The 14,158-nt window shown below is 44.4% G+C and overlaps 1 protein-coding gene across 8 annotated transcripts in view; it reads right to left on the bottom strand.

Moving 5' to 3' along the window:
- The window catches only part of Syne2 (spectrin repeat containing nuclear envelope protein 2), a 292,157-nt gene that overhangs the window by 93,265 nt on the left and 184,734 nt on the right, over positions 1-14,158 (bottom strand). For all 8 annotated transcript variants that reach the window (XM_050153713.1, XM_050153714.1, XM_050153716.1 and 5 more), the window contains 4 exons: positions 13,816-13,932; positions 5,942-6,172; positions 1,821-2,003; positions 15-143 (listed from right to left, as the gene is read on the bottom strand). In XM_050153713.1, coding sequence (XP_050009670.1) covers positions 15-143; positions 1,821-2,003; positions 5,942-6,172; positions 13,816-13,932 — 660 coding nt within the window. The remainder of the gene's footprint in view (positions 1-14; positions 144-1,820; positions 2,004-5,941; positions 6,173-13,815; positions 13,933-14,158) is intronic.

Genomic DNA, 14,158 nt, shown 5'->3' with positions numbered 1-14,158 from the left:
AGAACAGGAGTTACCTGTGTCTGGGGAACGTCCTTCTGTTTGCTGAACTGTGGCCTTTCAGTTATGACTGATTCAAACTCAGGAAAGCTGACTGGCTGGAAGACGGTGTGGGACTCTGATGGTTGCTTCACAGTGGTGGGATGCTGGAAAACCAACACACAAGCCAACATGTATGTGGTCCATGATGGCAGATGCAGTGATCTGAGCTACCAACACAGCCACAGAGTAAACAGCAGCACTGTTATTTACTATAATTCAATGCACTTATTTCATATCAACTACATTTGGTGAGATGATTGTCTTACATACTCAATCTAATTTGCCTAAGGAATTTACAAAAGTCAGGAAATTTATCTTTTTTAAGGAACAAAGAAAAATGAACAACAACAACAACAACAAAAAACCCCAAAGAACCTAAAGGGGCAGTATTATGTTTACAAATTAAAGTTCTCTTATATAAGTATCCCTAGCTGTCCTGGAACTCACTTTGTAGACCAAGTTTGCTAGCTCTTGTAGACCAGGCTGGCCTCGAACTCACAGTGATCCGCCTGCCTCTGCCTCCCGAGTGCTGGGATTACAGGCATGAACCACCACCTCCCAGCTACATGTTTTTAAAAGACGAAAACTTTGGCATGACAAGAGAAACCACATAGCCCGTGTACCCAGGGCCACCTTCATTCCTATGAATCTCAGTCCCCAATGGAATCACTCAGAAGCTTTCACGCAAATCTTCTACCGTGAGATCCACTTCTAAGATGCTTTAGATGTCATAAGGACACTTGAACCTATATGATAGTCTGGGCAGTATAAATATGTATTTCTAAATGAGTAACAAAAGTGCCCTGGAAACAGATCTTGTCTTTATGAAGTAAATCTTTATTTTATGATATTTTAACTATTTGTTGGTTTATTTATTTGGAGTCAGGGTCTCACTATGTAGCTTTGGTTGGCTTGGAACTTGTTATGTGGACCAGGATGGCCTTGAACTCACAGAGATAGACCCACCTGTCTCCTGAGTGCTGGAATTAAAGGTGTGCACCATCAATTTATTTTGATTTTTTTTTTGACGCGGTGGTCTCTAACTTGATATATTACCAAGGATGACCTTGAATTTCTGATCTTCGTGCTTCCACCTCCCCTGTGCCAGGACTACCCGCTGCGGCAGGGATTGAACCCAGGTCTTCATGCATTCAAGCACTCTAACAACTGAGTTACATTCAAAGTCCAGATATAAAATGTTTATCTTATCTACATATATTTATATGTTTTCTACAATGGCTTCATCTTCATTTAGAGTCACAAAATTCCTTCATTTTATTTTATTGAAAAATTAAATCTATTATTCTCTCTTTCTCTGTGTGTGTGTGTGTGTGTGTATGCGCGCGCGTGTGCTGTGGTAAGCAGGTGACAACTTGTGGAAGTTGGTTTTTTCCTTCTATCATACATTCAGGGTGTTGAACTCAGGTCATCAGGGATGCAGGACAACCTCTTTTACCCACTAAGGCCTATTGCTGGCCCCCCAAATTCCTTTTAAATACGCTCTTCCTTATGAAAAATTTTTCTATATCAAAGCTCAAAATCAATAGAATCCTCAGCCTCGTTGAATCTGCTCAAGTCAACCTTCAGCCACCAACAGGCACCTAGGCCTGGAAACCTGCACAGTGGAATGAAAGTGCAATCCCAGAAACCCGTGCGTCCTCTCCTTTCGCTCCTTTTAAAACATCCTGTGACTCTTTAACGTGGATGGTGTCTCTGCACTACCACCTCCACCCAGAGTACTGCCGGCAGGCGCTAGGATGTCCACGCAGCTCCATGCTTACCTGGTCCTCGCTGTGCTTCTCCTGAAGCATCATCTGGACCTTTTCCAAGTTGCACTTCACAGTCTTGAGTTTCCAGGAAAGGGCTTCGGCCTCTTGCTGAGTGGCTCCACAGTCTCCCAGGCCCTGGTCTTTGCAGGTATCTAACAGAGAAGCCACCTTGTGCTCAATCTCCGTCAGCATTGCCTAAGAGAGAACATCACCGAATTATCCACAGTGGGTTTCAGGGGGTGGGGTAGGAATTGAACCAGGGGCCCTGTGCCTACGTAGCATGCTGCCTACTGCTGAGCATACGGCCAACCCATAGTGTCAGCCTCTAACAAGTATTAGTCTCCAAAATGAGTGAGATTTGCTTTCTTTGCCTCAGAATATAAAAGAAGTCCCAGAAACTAGACGGAAGGAACCTTGGAGAAACACAAATTTTGACATGATTCTATGCTGAAAAGAAGGGGTGTGACTAAGTCAACCCTGATGGAAGATGTTGCACTAAGCAACCCTGTAGTCACCCCTAAAAACACTACGGATTATGACGCCCAGTGCTTCCTGCTGGCTAACAACACGGATGCTGGCCACACAGAAGCCACGTTCATCCAGGATCCCTACCTGTGTACCCTCAGGTAATCTTTAGAATGGAGAAAACGGCAGAATTTACTTTCTAAATTTATTGTGAGGAATCAGTCAATTAACTCCGTGTATTTTTGCCTTAATCCACGTGCTTTGGGCTTAAGATCATGTAGACTATACAAGCACGAGATTAAGAGGAAAACCCTGAATGTTTCCCCCATCTTTCTAATCTTTTCTGTTGTAGCCCAAGTGTCAAACAGAGAACTCAAAGAATTCCACACACTTATTTGAAGGTTCTTCCCCTTGCTTATTTCTTCCTCGTCCTCAAGCCAATCGAACCTCCAAAAGATCAAAAGAACACAGAAGTAATTTGGAACTTAAAATGCTTAGTGACTGGCTACAACCAACTGGTCTACACGAGTCTAAAAAGAAATCGGCTGCAGAAAGTGCATTTCCAAATAGTCAGGCTCTTTGCATTCCTCCTCAACAGACTCTGCACTCTCTCAAAGCTCAGGCGTCTATGCAACCATGCCAACTGGCTGGGCACAGGGTCAGCAGCCCTGCACACACCCCACATTCTAGCACCAAGGCCAATGGCATAAAACCCAACCTGGGACTAAGACCACGTTCCGTTCAAGAAACACTCTACCTCCAAACAGATTATCCAATAATGCATCTTGTCGGCCCTCTATTCCAGAAAGCTACTGACTGCATCCCCGTGGCTTTTTCAGAGCCTCAACGGTGGCCGTTCACAAAGGCAACCATAACTGTACGCTGGCTTGTTTACCCGTGCAGCGGAATTAGGCAAATAGTTGATGTGTTTACGGCTGACGCTTCCCAGCAACCATTTCAACAACTGTAAACTGATGTTCTGTGACTCGCTTAGCCTCCGGCTGTTCTGCTTTACTCAAGCTGTTTCCAGATCTCCCGTTTACTAATTAATGCTGTCATAATTCTGTTACCATCTTGAAGATTTCTTTTAAATTGTATTATTATTATTTTTTATGTGTATGGGTGTTTTGCCTGCATGTGGATCTGTGTACTATGTGTATGTATGCAGCACCTTCCAAGGCCAGAAGGGGGAATCGGATCCCTTGGGACTGGAGTTACAGATGGTTGTGAACCACCATATGGTGCTGGGAATCAAACCCAGGCTCCCCGGAAGAACAGCTAGTGCTCTTAACTGCTGAATCACCTCTCCAGCCCAAATTTTTTGAGGCACAATCTTTTTCTTTCTTTCTTTCCTATTTTTTGATATAGGGTTTCACTGAGTAGTCTTGGTTGACCTGGAATTCACTTTGTAGAGCAGGTTGGCCTTGAGCTTAGAGATCCACCTGTCTTTGCCTCTGAGTAGTGAGATCAAAGGCATGAACCACGAAGCCAACAAATATATTCTTTCTTTTTTTTCCCTAAGACAAGATCTTCTGGGAGCATGGGAGTTATGGGACAGGGTAGAAGGGAAAAGGGGAAGAAGGGAGCTGAGAAAAATGTATAGTGCAATAAAAACAACAAAAATGTTAAAATTATTTTTCTATTTTTATCTACTCCCCACTTTCCTTCCTTCTTTTTTATATTTATTTTTCTGAATCAGCCCTTGGGAGACAGAGGCAGGCAGATCTCTGGGAGTCCCAGGTTAACCTGCTCTGCAAAACAGCCCTAGATCAGCTGGGACTACATGGTGAGACCTTGGTTTTTCTTTTGATTTGTTTTATTTTAGAGGCATTATTAAATCAAAGGAAAAGAACATTTTATATTCTTTCAAATTGTTGGTTCAATCAGACAAAACTACCAGATAGCAGAGGATCAAATTTTCTAGTCTCCTCGGGAGGTCTGTAACTTTTACAAATGTGAACAAAAGAATAACAAAATTGCTGTTTGAATTCAGCTATTTTATGCATTTGTTTTGAGAGGAGGCTGGCCACAAATACACTATCTAGCCAAGGATGACCATGAACTCCTGACCTTCCTGCCTTTGTTCTGATTACTGAGATCATAGGTGCACGCCACACGGGTTCATACTGTGCTCAGGTTGAACACAGGACCTCATGTGTGCCGAGCAAGCAACCCACCTACTGGCTGAAAAGGTTCAAAGGCCACCACTGCCAAACCCAAATTTTTATATAACCTTTAAATGTAGTTCAAACAAAGCACATTTTCAGCCATTGAGAGCCTGAAAGCTCTACCTTCCATCTGTTAGATACACCACGAGTAAGACAAGTCTATAAAACGCCTCTGCTGCCCTCTGGATCCAGGTTCTCCATTGTCCTGGGACATCATGTAGACAGACGCCTAAGGAATCTGGAAATCCACGCTCCCCACCTCCACCTCTAGTGTCTATGAAGAACTTGATGGTAGAGTCACATTTTCCCAGGTCTGCCCACAGCAACCTTATTGGGTGCTACTGCCACCTGGTGGGCATGTCTTTGCAGTGTCCCCCACTCTTCAAAATGGGTGCAAAATAGCAAGAGGATGGGCATTCTGCTGGTGACCAAGCCATGGGCATGAGGTCTGTCTGGTTGATAGCAATCCTTATGGAGCTTGGGGACACTTGAGGTACAACTTAGTGCAGCTCTGATCTGTTGCTGTGCTTAACTTCATCACCAGGGAGGTCGACCAGAAAGCCAGTGTCTGGGTAGACCAACTATTACAACTGACTAACAGAACTATCCCCAGCCCCGTCACCTCCCCTTGCAAGTAGTTCCAGGTTGATGAAAGGGAGGTGGCTGGGCTACCCCAACCCCAGGACAGGTTCTTGTAGGAGGAGCTTCTGGTGGCAGGGCCAGTGCCTGAGGGACACTGAGACAGGAGGGAGATGTCTCCATCCCTGGTAGGAGGCGGAGGCTGGTCTGCTGGACACAGCCTGGCCAGAGGCCACCGTAAGCAGCCAGCAAAGCTCTGTTGTTGTGACAGCAGCCACACTGCTGAGGTGTCTTCATCCCAGCCCCTCCCTGGAGAGACAGAGAGCCCAGCCTTCGGACTGAGCTGGCGAGTTATCCTCAGGGTGACTTCAGACAAGGAAGTTGATGTTCTCACTCCTCCCCAGCCCGGAGCCACGGTGCTGACACGCCCGGCTGCAAAGCTCTCTTAGGCGGGTCTTCGAAAATATTGCACGTTATGACGTTCACTTTCATTCTGATGAGCTAATTAGTCATACGCAACCCTTGCGGCCGTAGATAAAAAACGACAGCAAATGTCGCGCACGGTTTAATACCAGACACCGTGAGCTCATCTCATCCAATCCTCAGAAGAATTCTGCATGCTAACCTACTCTGCTGGAGCGGGGAAAATAAGGTGGAAAAGCAAACTGGTCCACGCTCACAGTTACCACGGCGGGGCTGGTTTTGGATTCTGGATTCCGGGCTGTTACTCACATCTGTCCCCTCAAAGGGACTGATTAAGAATTTCAAAGACTCAACGGTGAAAACTACGAGCTGAGGCCAAAATAAATGTGAGGTGCAGAGGCATGGGAGACACATACTGTCACTTTAAGAGCAATCTGCCCCATCTTGGCAAGAGATGGGCGACTAGGCAAACCCTAACCTCCTGCCTGGCCAGCTTACCTGGCACCCAGCCAGCTCCTGCTCCACCACCTGCTGCATGTCTGGGTCTAATGTTTCCGGCTCAAACGCCACGTTGGCCTGTTGCAGCCACAGCTCCAGCTCAGCCACTTGGGTCTTGCAGACATGGAGGACTTCTGCCGGCTGAGGCCTACTTCTCTCCACGGTGGCTTCAAACGCGCCTTGCTCGTGAGGAAAGTCCAGAGGTGAAGCCTCAATGGGAGGTGTGGCACCCTAAAATGAAGCCAAAGGTAATCCAGCAGTGAGAAGCCAGGAATCCGAGGCTTTTACTCTGGGGCTTGGAAAGACCTGGGAACCTGCAATCCTTTTCCCTCCCATTAAACGGAACAAAAGAAGGACAAGAAGGAGGAAGAAAGAAAAGAAAAATGCACCTCCACACTCATAGCAACTGCCACGTGACCTGCTGGGCCAGGTTTCCAGGCAGCCAGTCTGCATGTACACAGGTACAGTATTCCCGGGCACAGAGGTAGAGAGTGGCAATCCCCGGGAGGCAGATGAGAGTGTGTGTGTGTGAGGGTGTGTGTCCCAAACACCTCAGGGAACTGACCAGGGCTTAAAGTTGTATGACACCTGATGATGAAGCAAGGCTCACACTGCTGTGGACCCCGTGCAAATAGAAATAAACAATCAAAAGCCCCCAAAAGCAAAAACAATAACCCAACCACCACAACAAAAACAAACATGCCAGCAGGGCTAATAAAATACTGCAACCTGCCACACAACTGTAACATCCTCCCAAGCAGCAAGAGTCGATTTTTGTTTTTCTTTAGCCATCTAAACTTCTCTCTATTCAAAACAGCATGGGTCCGGTATTGAACTTGGTAGAGTAATACACATTTTCTCCCCCCCCCCCAGAGAGAAATCCCTAAAATGGCTTTTGCTTTTCTAGACTCACAAAGAACAGACTGCCTTAATGTGAAGTTTGAATACAAGCGTGATGTATCCTCTGTGTATTGAAACCACTGGATTTCTTACCAATACAAAAGCGAACTTTCTCCTAGATGTATTTGTTAGTTTCAGTGTGGAGGTAAGGATGATTTTCGCATGGCAGACTTGCCTGACACTGCGGGGACCTACCCTCTTCCTACCCTCTCCCAGAATGCTCAAGGACATTGGCCCTTCCAGAGAAAGCCCTTCAGGAATACAGATTTGCATTCTGATCTGTAAAAACACTGGTCTCCATACATTCTGTGCTAACTAGAATTAAAACCAATTGCAACATTTCCCACTGAAGATTGTGTGCCAACTTGTTAGCATCTATCTAATAAAGCACAATTTGGGACAAACAACAGAATTCCAACAGGAGCTGCTCACAAACAACTTCCTACCTCAAAAATGTAACCTCAGAGGGGTCATAATTTTCCTGACTCGCTGCTAACTTTACATGGGCTTGTTCTTTTCTAGTAAAATGCTATTTCTTAGGTTTGGGGCATCCTCAGTGGTAGGATTTGCCTGGCATGTGAGAGGCCCCAAGTTTGATCCCCAGCACCCCAAAATCCCCAAACAACAACAACACGACAAATAAAACCAACAGATTTTCTCCTGCCTCCATCTACCTATTTTTATACCTTCCTTCAATGGTTACCTTCTGAAGGACGCCTTCTTTTTCTCCCAGTATTTTCCCTGAGCCTCCTACACCAGGCCCATCCCTGCTCCGGGCTTCAGTGGTCTTTGTTAAGGTAAAAATCTGTGGGAATGACTGTCAGACATCAGTTTCTAGCCTGCTTAGTTATATAACTGATCAGTTACATAAATAACTGAGTCGCTATTTCCCGGTTTTGGGGTATGACTATACCTTAGCGGCAAAGACAGTGAGATCTCCTTTTTTTGCTGGCATCGCCTGTTAAGACCAACGGGTGAACCTGTAAAAACTAATTTATCATCCATCCTCTTAATTTACTCAAAATTGTATTTGACCACCTCTGGCGGGCCGAAACTTTAAGCTGCAGTATAAGCTGTTCTGCTTTCCGACTACCTTGCTTACTGAGGAAGTGAGCAAGGTGGGTGACTAATGTGGCCTTAATTTAAACCTGAACAGAGTCCAAAGGGGGGTGGTGGGGGCAGAAGGAAAAAACCAATTACATGCAACCTCAGAAGAGCTGGAAGTGGCCTTGGGATTCTCATGTAGAAGTGTCCCCCAGGGTCACACTTTAAGTTCTGAACCCTGAGCAGAGGGACGGCAATCAGTTCATAGCCTCTCATCCCACCAAAGTATATCTGAGAAGGGCAGGCCTGGACATGGGCCACTAGCACAAGGTCACAGGGCTCTGGCTCTGTGACCTACAAACCAGGAGTGTTTGGCAGAAACCTTCTGCTCGCCCCTGCATTATCCAGAAAATCCCATTCCTGTCTCCCTCTCCAAACCCCACCCACCCAGAGAGTCTCCGAATAAAGAAAAGGTGCCAAGAAGCCCAGCCATGCATTCTTGAAGGCTGTTGCAGCTTCCACCCCTGAAGTTGCCAGCCACCCAAGTCACAGTCGTACCCCCTGCTCTGCCCCAGCATTTAAGTTTTTGACCATACCCAGCTTGTGGTGGGCAGACACGTCATCATCTCCTGGCCTATAACCTATATAATCTCCTTGCTTTTGTTTGTGGGAGCAGCTTCTCCAGCCCTGGGAGTTACTTTGCTCAAATCAACCCGTTGCTATACTTTTTCGATCTTGGCTTACTGAGTTGGAGGAGAAACCTATTACGGGCAGCAGAAAACATATTAAGAAGTCCTCAGTAATTTTTTGAAACAGCAACCCTGCTTTATCTTCTAGCCCTAAACCCCGGAGACAGAAATTATTTCAGTGAATGTTTCATATATTGCATTTTGGTGCTAAAAATGTTGCCACAAGTGTTTGCTACCAGATAAGAATTCCGTAGGCTCTCTGATAATGAATGATTCCTGTCTTTTATTGGTATTACTTCTAATCAATGAACATGGTGCCAAAACCAGATCCGTATCTCACCCCACAAATCCTCTGTTCCCAAGTACAGATGAGGAAACGCACGCTTTGCTTTGAGTCTATTTAAACTGCGGGAGCCAACACCTAAGTAGAACCATAATACAATCGCTGATTTCATTGCACTTTGCAATGTACAAATCCATCTCTCCCCGCGGTTTCACAAACTCTATGGCATCCAAGTTAGACATCTGCTCTGGCACGTCACTGATCTAAAGTGACCATAATGTACAGGTTTTGACCCTCAGTGAAGTCCTACAGACAAATGTATATGTTATGAAAAATCCGGCAACATAAAAGGTTTCTGAACACAGAACTACCAAAAAAAATCAAACATAAAACAACAACAATAAAAAAAAACAAACATGAAATGAGGCTAGGGAGATGGCTTCGTGGGTACAAATGATCACCTCACAAGCCTGACGACCTGATTTGACCCCTAAGCCCCACCTAAAAAGCTGGATGCAGCAGCATGAATCTGTATTCCCAGCGCTCACTCCTAGGAAGAGGTGGAGGCAAGTCAGTAAGGCAGTCAGGAAGCTAACGGCTAAGAGAGACTATATTCAACAAGGCTGAAGCCGCACCATTCCTGCCACCGAGAACACTTCTCTACCGAGCAATAAAGCATCGCTCCCTTGGCTTTAAACCAACAAAACAAAACCCAAACAAGGTGGAAGGCAGGACCCAACTCTCAAAGACTGTCCTCTGGTTTCCAAATACGCAACTTAGAATATATATGTCCAGCTCACATCAGGTGATCTCACTGAAGCCTTGATTCTGGAACACACAACATGCACATTACAATGTACATGTCACCATATGCAACACCAACAAATGCCCCCAAAACACCTTGGCACAGACTCAATGCCGCTGGATGGTATAAATTCCATATTGTTACTGTACCAAGTTTTCTGCTCTTATACCAACATAACGGTTTGTGAACCAGAACTCCTGGAGAGAGGCTGTGTTTGCAAAGACCATTTGATTAGAAATTGGAATGCCGAGGTCCAGGGCTAATAAACTTACCTCAGGCTACCTTTAACTGCCCTCTCCCCAAAGAAATGTAAGACCAGTCCAGAAATTAATGAAGTGGAAATAAGCAAAAACAATACGAAGAATTAATGCTCTAACTGTGTATATGTGTGCAAGTCTCTGTGTGGGCATGCACACTTGTATGCCGGTACCCAAAGAGATCACAAGTGTTGGATCTCACTGATGAAGTTATAGGAGGTTGTGAGCTGTCCAACACGGGTGCTGGGAACTGAACTTAGGTTCTCTGGAAGGACAGTGTACTCCCTTAACTGCTATACCATCTCTCCAGCATCAAAAGGCTGGCTCTTTGAAAAGTTTTAAACAAAACTGACAAAAATCTTAGCCAAATCAGAGTGAGAGAGAAACAGAGATTACAAAAGATACCAATGAAATTCGGAAAATCATTAGAAAATACTTTTAAAAATTAATAGTCCACTGGACTGGAAAATCTAAAATAAATAAACAAATTTCTTGATGGATATAATCTATCAAATTTAAACCAACATGAGATAGAAATTTGAACAGATATATAACAGGACATGAGACGAAAGCAGTAAAAACAAAAGTCCCCCAATTGAAGACCCCTGGGCAGATGGCCCCGGTGCTTTCTATCAGACCTTTAAAGAAGAACTAATATCAAATGCTTAGCAAATGAATCCAAAACCAGAAACACAAGGAATGCTACCAACATCTTCTTACGAAGCTAGTATGACCCGGATACTAAAATAGACAGAAATAACAGCAACAACCAAAAGAAAATTCTAGACAAATTTCCGTAATGAACAAGGGTACAGAAAACTTGCAAATTAAATTCAAGAACACATCAGAACCATCAGTTACTGTGAGCAAGTTTGCTTCATTTCAGAGACGCAGAGATGGCTCAAATACATAAATCAAGAAACATAACAAACCACATGGATAGATTTAAAAAAAAAACAGAAACCTCATAATCTTCATAGATTCGGAAAAGGTTTTTTGATAAAATCCAAATCACTTATGATAAATGCCCCCATGGAAACCAGGAATCAAAATTCCAGTGCCATTCTTATCTTCTAATGTGTGTTTGTGTGTGTGTGTAGTACCTGCATGTGTGTGCAGGTGTGTTAGCCCACGCATATGCACACAGGAGAGTACAGGATGCTAGGTATCTTCTCTACTACTCTCTGGTTTATTGCCTTGAGACAGGGTCTCCCAATCGAAACTTGTCATTTTGGCTATGCTGGCTGATTCTGTCTATTCCTAACTCCCAATGTTGGGGTTTAGGTATGTACAGCCATGCCTTAAAAAGAAAAATTATGGCTGATGAGGGTTTGAACTCAGGTCCTCATGCTTGCACAAGTAAGCACTTTTACCAACTAAGCCATCTCTTTAGACTCTATTTTGTTTTCAAAACAGTCTCCTGTAACTCAGGTTGGCCTTAAACTTACTTTGTAGCTGAGAATGACCTCGAACACCTGATCCTCCTGCCTTTGCCTCCCAAGTGCTGAAATTACAGTGTATGCCAACATGAAGGTTTTATGAAGTGCTGGAATCAAAGTCAGGGCTTTATACACGCTAAACAAGTATCCCACCAAACGAGCTACACACCAGCCCTCAGCATCGACTATGAGGAAATCAAGATATCAACTCTAGAAAGTGTGAAGAGGCTCTGCATCCTGCACAGTCCAGCTCAAGATGCATTCTTTATGTAACAATAATCAAGTATGTAAATCTCACTAGCATGCAAATTTGCCTTCATATTTTATTAATGGTAAAACCATATGTATACCAAAAAAATTGTGGGGATTTTTTTTTTAAATTTTAGTGTGCATGCGCACATACATGCATATGTATAGAGGCCAGAGGAGGAGCGTTGGTGTGTCCTGTTTTATCACTCTTCACCTCATTCCCTTGAGGCAGGGTCTCCCACTGGAGTAGGAGCTAAGCTGAAGACAGCAGCCCCAGCTATCCTCGTTCCTACCCCCCAGAGCCAGTGTTACAAGCGTGTGCAGCCACGTCTGACTTTTTGTGTTGGTGTTGGGGACTCAAACTCAGGAACCTGTGCTTGCTCAGCAGGAGCTCTTACCCACTGAGCCATCTCCTTCACCTTCAAAGAATTGTTTTAAAATACATCTGCGATTTATTATCGGTAAATACCCGATGTTTTACCTATTCTCTACACCCGTGCACCCAGGTAGAGTAAAATCTCAGGCATAAAAGAGGCTTGAATGGAAGCTCAAAAGTTCTGACCTATAGGAAAGGACTTCACTTCAATCTCAAGTTTAATTTTCTGACTATGGCTACATTTCATGGCAAAATCTTCTTTAAACATATCCTTAATATTTCAAATATTAATATGTGCAAGTCCAAAAATGCCTGCACATCTTCCACACATCTCGTAGCTGCAGTAACGGCCTCTACTACAACGCCTAACAGCATACACAAAGATCTAACACAAGACTTAGAGTCACATATTTCTGTATCAAATAGTTATTTTCATGAAACATGGATAAGAAATGACTCAAAATTTTCTTAAGAATACTGTAATTTTCACCTGGTCAAAGCTCTTAACTTCTAAAATAAGAGATTGAGGCTGATACATGACCAATGACACGGGCTGCCATCTCTATGGAGACCCTCTCCTGAGGAGGGAATGCAAATAAGATGGAAATAGCTCCAGGCAGGAAAAAGAAGAGCTTAGGAATCACCAAAGAGCTGTTTCGGCAGTGGCCAGAGGTGACATTTAACAGATTTTTCTTTTTTCCAAGAACCTATCATGATCTGGGTGTGGGGGTATAAGCCTGCAACTCTAGCACTGGGGACCTTAAGTCAGAAATACAGCATATCCAAGGTCAGTCTGAAATACAGTGAGCTTATCTAAAAAAACAACAACAATAAAAAACCAAAAAACCAAAAACTATCCAACCAACCAACCAAGAAACCAACCAATCAACCAACCAAGAATCCAACCAATCAACCAACCAACCAACTGACCTCCAACCAACCAATCAACCAACCAACCAACCCAACCAACCAAGAAATCATCAACCAAGAAACCAAATACCAGGAAACTGACCAACCAAGAAACCAACCAACCATTCAACCGACAAACCAAGAATCCAACCAACCAATCAACTAGCCAATCAACCAACCAACCAAGAAGCAACCAACCAAACAACCAAGAAACCAACTAACCAACCAACCCAACCAATGACCCCACAAAAGCTGTGTTAAGAAGAAAACAGAAGCATTTAATTCACAGTTGACAACCATCCAGTTAAACACTCAAGATTCTAAATCAGGAGACATAAAGAACTGGAGCTATGTAGTAAGATCCTTGGAGCTTCAGGTCCACTCAACTCAACCAGCAGGTCCAGCCGAGAAACAGTGGCCTGCGGGGACCTTTCTTGAGAACTGCGGTGGGTTTCAAATTAGGAAGTTGGAAGGGAATGTTCTGGGGCAACTCCTTACTCGCTTCTGTAGTTCCTGTAGTTTACCCTCTGAATCTGATCCCCCTTTATAAACACAAGGTAGGTATTAACTTGCCTCTTAGAATCTCATGGTTAAGCAACAAAGAGCATAAATGCCTTTTCTCAACAATCCCTTGATCAATACGCATTATTCTCCATTTTCACCGCCTCTATGTGTGTGTGCACAGATTAAACACTTAGTCATTAACTCAACAACTACCTCAGGCTGACAATCGATGAGCAAGTGGGAAATGTAAATAAAAGACGGTAAAATCGCAGCGGGATAGGACAGCATACGTGAGGGCGGTGGCCTTCGCAGGGGGCTCAACACACAAAGCATTGCAGAAGTCAGACAACAGTGGGCAACCATGAGTGCCAGTCTGGGAACCTGAGCAGCCAGCTTGCAGGTGACAGGCAGGGTCTTACCTTTGCAGTTTGGCTGAGCCTCGGGGAAGGTTCTGGGCCTGGCTCAGTGCTTCCCGAGTCTGGTGCAATAATATGCGCCATGGAAGCGTCACAGGTGCTAATTCTCCCATCTGCCTCCTGTGGAGAAAACAAAATCAGCTCCTGGCTAGGCTCTAGCCCTCTAGCCTGCTGCCAGGAAGCCCCTCTTCCTCGGCTGCTCAATTACAGTTTGCCTGCTTGCTCGGGAAGCCGGGTACATCGGTTAGTTCACTGTGTATGCATCTTTGAAAGTCTTTTGGCTGTAGTGTTTTTTAAGGGCTTATTTACCTTATTATATTATTATATTTATGTGTATATACCTGTG

This window comes from Alexandromys fortis, unplaced genomic scaffold, assembly GCF_014885135.2.
Source record: "Alexandromys fortis isolate MF-2015 unplaced genomic scaffold, M_Fortis_MF-2015_v1.1 scaffold_82, whole genome shotgun sequence".
NCBI classification, from domain to species: Eukaryota; Metazoa; Chordata; class Mammalia; order Rodentia; family Cricetidae; genus Alexandromys; species Alexandromys fortis.
Note: the sequence above shows the minus strand (reverse complement) of the source record. Positions and strands in the feature narration are given on the sequence as shown.